Raw genomic sequence first — 8730 nt, forward strand, 5'->3', positions numbered from 1 at the left:
GAACGATTTGAAGTCTGAAATTCAAATTTGTGTCATTAGTTAAGGACTGAAAATCAACGGCGATTGATCAGAAAACCGCATTTTTTATGAGGAACAGACAAAAATATGATTTAAAATCAGGAACAGCAGAGATCTGCGCAGACCTGCTGTTTGATTAGAGAGCCACTGGAAGGGAGTCCCGATGTTTTTAAATGGTGTACACTGATGTCAGTATGGTAAAGGACTGCTTCAGAGATCCACTGTATGTAGTATTCACTTCCAGTTAGAAGGCTAGTACCCCACCGTAAGCGACTGACTATCCAGACAGAACATTAGATACCTAAGCAAAATACGCACTGCCTTCAAAATGATGGCGACCCTCCAAAATGACTTCGTAGTAAAATATGATACGAGCTAATTCAGGAAAGAAAAAAATTGCCAGCGAACATAGAACAGGATTTCCATAAAATACATTTTGCAATTTATCCATTCAACCACATGAAACGCATACAGATTCGCACTCTTTGAAGTATAAAACACTGGCGCTGCAAACCCTCTTTATATGGCCCTAGTCTGTACTGTGTACACAGCTATCAAACTATGTAGCAACCGACAGAAACGTGGATAAATATCCCTAAATTGTTTTAGTTCACTGATAAAATACATCTATCTCCTCGATGGCAGTACATGGAATAGACATTTCTGCATTGTGTTCCCCTTTACTTAAACCAAAACCGAGGTCAATAAGGTTATAAAGCGCATTTATTAGAAGATAATGCAACAAAGCAGTCTCCAATTAGGAAAGCCCAAACAAATGTGCCCTAAGGCGTTTTCGTTTTAGAGTCAACCTCCAACTAAATGCGTCAGCCTAACGTAAACCTCCAGAGGAACTGATAATAATATTAAACCATATTAATATTTTATATGTAATTGTGGTATATCCTTAAATGCTATACAAAATCAGCTACCCTCTGCTACAATGACACGAATGTTTATTGATCAGGCAATTAAAGGGCGTATAACTTATCAGATATGATGTATATGTAGCACAGTTTACACACCTATAGAGGCAAGTATCGCCCTTTGTTTGCATTTGGGTGTATTTATGTTTCTTATGCTTTGTTGTGGATTTTAATAAAAAAGTATGTATTTCTTCATTAAGTCTTTTAGTAAGCAAAAGTGTGACTAACAATATAAATCAAGTCTCCCAACTAGTGGGGTGGATTATGGCTAATGTCCACCTTGTTTTCTTCACAGCTTTTTTTTTTTTTTGCCTGCCTAATAGTGTAGGTACCTAAACAAAATAAAAGACGAGTCGCACAATGACTAAAAATGAGATTGCACTTATCAGCATCTTCTGAAAATATACTAAATAATGGCTGATTTCTAGCTCTCAGTGCAGTTATTAAGACATAGAAGAGACTTGCGGGCTCTTGTCTGTAACATCCACCGCCTTACCTCAATATCTAGTGTCAGGCTATATAAGGGGGCTTTGTAGGCTCTGCCTGTCATTAATTGCTCATGCTGCGCTGCCTCACGCTTGCTGTCTGTCCTGCTCGCTTCTCCCAAGAATTCTGCTGTTTTGCAACAGCTGCCAGGCAGAACAACACATTCCCTTTCCCAGGCAGGCCATCCGTCCCAGCCATCACTGTTACTAATAAAGTCAGGAACAATCAACAGCCAGCAGTCATTACTTTAACCACTAATGACAGTGAAACAACATACCCAACATCCCGAGCCGCATGGATAAAACTTTAGGAAAATGTCATTCTAGGCCCGTATTGTATATTTATTTTCATAGTTTTGTAAAAAAAAATGCTATCATTATATTACATCAATCAATGTGAAAATGTATTATAAAACAAATGAACAAATGTTTTTGTTAAAATAAATGTACATATTTCTCAGCAATACATATACGTATTTATATAGATATCAATATATACACCTACAATCACTGTTTGCCAATACTTGCACTACCCATAGATTTGCAAATTAGTGCTGTTGGATCTTTTGTAAAGAAAAATAAAGTATTTTATTTTATAGAATTTTAGAAAAATGTCATTGGGAGACCTCAGTCTAACCGATGCCAACCAATCACAAAAAATCTAACAGTTCATTTCATCTAAGTATTTATTTTCCGAGTTGAAAAGACAAATATGGGGAAAACCAGTTTTGCTAATGTATATAAGCGGATTTTAACACATATAATAAATATCTCAGTCTTTCAAATATACATTTTATATTATGGCGCATGCCGCTTTTCCTAAACAAAATGTCTTGCGAAATCAGTGCAAAGAGCTCAGTTACCCTTGAGTTCCTTCTCTGTAGATTTAATGCATCCCAGTAAAGTTCAGGTACAAGTTCCAGGCCCGGATGGCGCATATTGTATTTAAGTCTGTTTCTTCTTTGCTCTCCCGTGTCTCACTTGCCCTGGGGTTCCTTTCCTTGCAGTTTCCCCTATATTATGTTTGTTGGTTTGAGGGTTAAGAGCTGTCCCTGGGTTTCAAGCTGAAAGTTCAACACTAGTTTCTTCATCGAGGATGAGGAGTACCTGGGAGAGAGTTAGCTAAGGGGTTGAGGGCGGGCTGCCCCCCTGGGCCAAGCCCATGGATGAGTACCCGTGGCACTAATGACCTGCTCGGAATTGCAGGATGCGGGGCCGGTGGAGTCCGATACATACTGCTGTACATAGCTGCCGCTGCTGCAGCCGCAGCTGCTGTTGTGCTCTCCATGCTGCCCAATAGACTTGGATGGTAGAAATAAGGTGAAGGGAACATCCTCTGTAGAGCAGAGTAGTTACCGGCCTCAGCCAGCAGTTCGAGCCCCACCGCAGTCTGGCGCTTCCACTTGGTTCTGCAAATAAAAGACACAACACTAATCAGGACCATTGCACCTTCAGAAACTAAACAAGATTCATAACGTATAGTTCATTAATTAAAGAAACACAAACCTACATCACTGTTCCCATTCTTTAGGGAAAATACCACTGTTCCATTTGTTACCTTATATATAAGTTTAAAAATTGGGCAGTTTTAACACCTTTGAAAAATCATTGTTTGTCTGCTCCATAAAGCAGCAAAGTTTCAGGTAAGGCCTAGCATGTAGGATTTCAATACTTTGCTTTAAAAAGAAGGACACACTGGGGAACTATCTGAACTCATTCACTAAAGATGCCAAGCAAATTAATGGCAAAAATCACTAATAAATCATTTAACGAAGTAGCCTTAGTTAATACGTCATCCATTCACAATTACCAACCCCTCTTACATAAAAACACTGGGATTAAACGTCTGGGGTGTGTGAAAATCCAGCTTCTGGGAAAATGTACAATTTCCGAACCAGGACAGAAATGATTCATTTATTAGTCGTTCTCACTGTTTTGTATGGATGTATAAGGATAATACCATGTAAAGAGTATGATAACATAAGGGTTTGATATTGCGAGTCAATATCAAGTAACTATGATGATAACATAAGGGTGTGATTTTGCAAAATGGTCAGTTCCACCAAATTCACATAATCTGTAGGTGTGCCCTATGAAATATGGTGGGTACTAAACAAAATGTGTGCAAAAAAGTTCTACCACAGAAAAAAAATAAACGCATTGCTAAAGCCATAGATTTCGTTTCCAGGAACCTTCATGATTAGTGATAGAACTGGAGTGGATGAAACTGTATTCTGTGAGATAAAATCACTCTTCTGGTTGACAACTAAACTTCACAGATCACTATTAGTCATAAACAAACTAATACGGGTTTGCTACATGCTTGTTTATTGGAAATCAGAAACGTAACAGAACCTAATTCATAATTCTCACGCCTTAAAGCTCGTTTTGTATACATTATTACTGCTAACTTTGTGTATCCATTCTAATAGTTAGGTGTATGCCCATCTTTATAGCAACCATCAATGCATTTTCCTGGAATTTACCCGCCAAACATACACGCACCATAAAAAGGCCCATATATCGAATATGCTGTGAAGTTCAGTTTCAGCTGAATTAACGTTATTCTTAAGAAATACAGGAGCAAATATAGTTTTCTCTTTTTAGAACCATAGCTCTCAACCTTCCATCTACAAAATGAGGAACACCCGGATCCATAATGTGGAACAAATGGGCAAAATGTGGAACACATACTAATGGCTTACTAACAACTTCAACTAGGAAGGGATGGTTAAAATATGCTGGTTTTACTTATAAAGAAGATCCTTTAATGAATTAATACGATTAATTTCTATTTACCATGGATTTCACTTAAAACACTGAATGTGTGACAGACTCTTTCAATGTGGAACTTTGAGGAACTTCGGGGAACATGAACTTTTTAAGACACCAAATGAGGTACACTTGAGAGGTATGTTTATAGCTAATGCCCCACTGCTTGAGAATGCATCCGTCACTCTCATACTGGGGGGGGGGGGGGTGCGCCCCCTCCAATTTTTCTTCCTTGGAATCGCTGACCATGTTGTGTATCTTTGGCTATCAGCCGGTGTGCTCCAACCCGACCCCATGCACACACACACACATAGACGATATATTACAGTCCAACAGTCAATGTTTTTCCCATTTCTCGTTGTACTTTTTAGTTGTCTACCGTGTGTGTGTGTCACAGAGAGATAGAGAGACATACATAATGTACTGTAGTACACGACGTGTTTGGAATCCAGCTTTAAGGTGTACAGCTTGAGGTCAGCTCAGCTTTTGTTTTCTTGAGCATTCATCACCAACTTGTCTGTCCGCAAAGAATATATCATTTTCAGTATTCGATAATAGGTTACGGGGTGTTGAAAACTACAAATACGGTGAAAGGCTGCTTTAACTGAAATGAAATTGGTAACATTAACTGTAGTTGGATATCTACGTCCCTGGCTTGCAGAATGTCTTCGATTTTGTTTCACGTTTTTGCCCAGTTCCCCATAACATTTTTGATTTTTCTAGTAAATCACTAAGCATTACAGTCTGTCAATAATGCAGGTCGTTAGAGTGTCATCCTTCTTAGTGATCAAAGACTATATGTTGACGCAAAACGTGTTGCTCTTTTAACTTTTAAAGTGAATTAGAGTTAATATGTAAAAGTTGCCTATGATTTTGGAACTTATCCCTTTATTTTTGGCTTTTCCTGGAATTATTGAACAGAGATGTTAAGATAGGTACGCGTACGTCTAATGGTCGAAGACACGTGAACATTTTGCTGCAGAACACACACACACTATACTCATTTAAAACTAAACAACTGTTAAGGCTTATTCCGAACATATTTTTTCATAAGAAGGCTTGTTGAGTAACTTAAACTTTAAAACAATCATTCTAACTACATGTCAAGCCTAACATAAAGCTATTGTTTTCTCTGATTTTTTTAAGATGTAATTCTTTCATTTGGTTATGGTTGCTATTGACCTGCTTACCTCCTGTTCTGGTACCAGGTTTTAACTTGCGTGTCTGTTAGATTCAAGGCTGCAGCCAAATCCATGCGATCTTGCACACTCAGGTATTTCTGTCTTTCGAAACTCCTCTCCAGCTGATTTAGTTGATGATCAGAAAAAGCAGTTCTCGCTTTACGAGGCTTTTTTGCTCGAACTGGCGGACTTTCCCGACTGCTAGAAATTTCTCGGTCACCTTCTTCCTTTGTTCCTAAAACAAGAATTGAACCGTGTTTTATTATTCTTTTGTAGCCCCATATTTTCCACATAAACATATTCTGTAAGACAGATAAAATTTCAATTAATCTTGTAGCATTTTATTGCATCTTCCCGTTTTTAACTTGTAAGTTATGCCCTGGGCGCAGTGTAACTGGTGTATCAGCAGTTTCATCTTGTAGCATAAATCAATAGTACAATATAAATAAAGAAATATAAATGCATAATTAATACAATGCCAGTAATGTCATAAATTGAGGTTTGCAACTAAAACAAAACAAATTATGTGCAAGAGTGTGAGATTGGATGCATCTGTGCGTGCACGTCTTCATTTCCAGTACAATAAATCACAACAATGTGTGTACGTAAACATTCTAAATTTGACAAAAAATAGCTAAGGATGACAAACATGTCCAGGTGACAAAACCAGGATTTCCAGATTCTGTTTGTCAACTTTGGGTTTTGGACTGTAAATGCTGGGAAATCGATAGGTCAATCCATCTCTATTTGTACCCATTTTTGCTGCGCTCCATGATCTCCCCTTCAGGAAGAACAATAATCTCTCTAATTGACCCACTGGGGAGAGTTGTGCACAAAAATCGCCAGACCAGACTACATCTGGTTTATTCTCTATTATGCTAATACAAGAACACCATATGCATTATTGAAAAATGATTTCTGTTTGTAATTTTTGTCACAATAAAGCTACAACAGTAAATTAAATAAAACGAGAATTATTTTTAATCAATTCTTGATATCCCAGTAGCTTTCATTGTATAAGCGCATTGAAATCTTTATCCGAGTGATTATAAGTATATAGGTACTTAATTAAATGCACCGCATTGAAATAAAAGCTTTTACACAATGTAAATCAGTACTAGAGAACCCATTATAACGCTTTCATTACAGTGACTGAACTTACATTTCAGAACATATAAATTATTAAAGTGCCACATTAAAAAATTAAAAACAAAAATTCGAAAAGGGAGGGCGACAAACAAAGACCGATAACTAATATAAATAATATAAACGGCGTTGCCCCCCCCCCCCCCCACATTTTCACATTTTTGTGAGCCAGTCTGACTACACTGGACTGCTGCACTGTCTTCATTAGTTATAATTTACTCAACTATGTCTGCATACAGTTCACATTTTATTTTACAGTTCTTCCCTTTATAGAAGGTGCTCATTCCCATGCCAAGCAAGATCATTATATAACTGTGTGTGTCTGTCTGCACACACATCTATATTTATACCCATATCTATAGGTATAGATATATGTGTGTGTGTATATGTGTATACACATACACACGCACTTACAAATATAACGTGATAGATACAGAAAAATCAAGAGAAGTCAGGAAAGAAGATAACGGATATGGGGAAGAAAAGGAAGGTTAGAATTAATTTCTTTACCATTGCATTTGAGTTCGCTCGGTGTGTCATCCCTCCTTTCCATCTTGCTCTTAGTATTATCCTCTGGCTCCAGTTTTGGCCTGAAACTATCGTTGACTGGGCTGTGGGTGTCTTGTTTGGGGGTGACATGTGGAGAGGAAACGGTTGTGCTGTATGGAGCACAGGCTGCCAACGGTTTGCTGTCACCTAAAATGTCTTTGATCAAGAATGAAGAAGTAGCAGTCCTGGGAGCTGAGCTGGCAGATCCCAATTGTTGCGATGGCAAAGGAGGGGAAGATTGCAAACTCTGCTGCTGTTGACTGTGATGGAGGTGATGATGAGAAGGCGGTATGGCGTCCTGGACCAAATGTGTCTCTGAATGTTCCATGGTGATAGAGATTGGCGAAGAGGGAGCTGTGCCCACAGTATCGATCTCCGAACACGGGGACGGTGTGGCCTGGTTTCTAAAATCCGTTGTCCGGTTGCTGTCGTGTCGAAAGTCTCCATTCATAAGAACGGGGCTACCCGAAGTAGTACTAGACAAAATAGTGTCGATCCCAAAGCTCGACCCGCTGGATCCTTCCATAGTGTAGACTTTTACAAGTTCGCATTCATATCATTTCTTGAAGAATATTTGTATTTAAAAAAGGAAAGATTATATTTAAAATAAATATGAATAACATGCAATAGAATGAAGAAGCAGCAGACTGCTTCAGGTATCCAGCAGTTCTTTTTTCTAAATGCACCAGCAACAAAGACTTAGTCGGAGAACTACTCACTATTTCAAATGCTGAACACAACCTTCGGTTCCCAAAGAAAGTTGATGTGACTTAATATTTAGTGTTGGACTCGGGTCTTTAACCTTTGTTCAAAAACAGTAAAAGGTGGTGTCTGTACGGCTGTACTCCAATTCCTCGTTTCCACTTATTTGAACTTTGTTATGAAAAGTTGTGTTGCGCAAAGACAGACACAAGAGAAGCTCCTGAGCACCACGATCTTTTTGCCTGTAATGGTCCTACTTTGGCTTGACAATGACTTCCTACTGTGACGTCACAGCCCTTACAGTCCTGTCTTCCTCTCCTCTTTATTAAAAAGGCGAGGATGGTATGCTTTCCATGACGCTCATTGGTCGGAATGTGCCAAAGACACCTGACGTTGTGAAGGAGAACCAATGACAGCTGGGCAGTTTATCTTGTCAATTTTGGATAGCAAGGGAGCATAAGATGCTCTTGTAGGCAGTCGCCGTAGTCTCTCAAATAGCTTAAAAACACTAAAACTGGACCTGAGAAGGTGTCGGGACCAGGCTATACTAGTGATTTCCCCAGTCATAATACAGATTAACAAAAGAAAGGACGAGGGAAACGTCATCGTATGATCACTGACATTGCTTTTTTTTTTTGCAGAATCTGTCCTTCTCCTTAAATATATTAATGAGTACACAAATCTAAACAAATTCTACCAAGTTATACCACCCATGGTACATGGTTTTCTGAAAAATGCAGCACAAAGCAAACCGCTGTTAATAATAATATCTAATGCGACAGACTGTTCCAAAGTGCACTATATCCTTAAATGCATACTTTCCTTACTCCAGATATAATTATCATGCACTTATTAGTCAGTCTGTTAACAAATGCCATAAATACTGCATGCATGATCAGTTCAAATTGCAGTCGTGTAAGAGTATGGTCCGTTCAGCATAAACATGTACGGCGA

The 8730-nt window shown here is 38.5% G+C and overlaps 1 protein-coding gene across 1 annotated transcript; it reads right to left on the reverse strand.

The window, feature by feature from the left end:
• Nucleotides 1-1747: 1747 nt before the first annotated feature.
• BARHL2 (BarH like homeobox 2) lies at nt 1748-8288 on the reverse strand. Its single transcript, XM_044085654.1, has 3 exons — nt 7036-8288; nt 5389-5614; nt 1748-2835 (listed from the first exon to the last, which is right to left on the reverse strand). Exons 1-3 carry the CDS (start codon nt 7598-7600, stop codon nt 2514-2516), a joined length of 1113 nt encoding a protein of 370 aa, XP_043941589.1. The 5' UTR covers nt 7601-8288; the 3' UTR covers nt 1748-2513.
• Nucleotides 8289-8730: the final 442 nt, after the last annotated feature.

This window comes from Protopterus annectens, chromosome 10.part0 (genome assembly GCF_019279795.1).
Source record: "Protopterus annectens isolate FY-2018-M chromosome 10.part0, PAN1.0, whole genome shotgun sequence".
NCBI classification, from domain to species: Eukaryota; Metazoa; Chordata; order Ceratodontiformes; family Protopteridae; genus Protopterus; species Protopterus annectens.

Excerpts from the sequence above, each read along its gene's own strand:
- BARHL2 (XM_044085654.1), bottom strand. The coding sequence starts at position 7,600 with ATGGAAGGATCCAGCGGGTCGAGCTTTGGGATCGACACTATTTTGTCT. Across the intron at positions 5,615-7,035 it reads GAGCGAACTCAAATGCAATG|GAACAAAGGAAGAAGGTGAC; the intron begins GTAAAGAAATTA and ends TTCTTGTTTTAG. Across the intron at positions 2,836-5,388 it reads ACCTGGTACCAGAACAGGAG|AACCAAGTGGAAGCGCCAGA; the intron begins GTAAGCAGGTCA and ends TTTTATTTGCAG.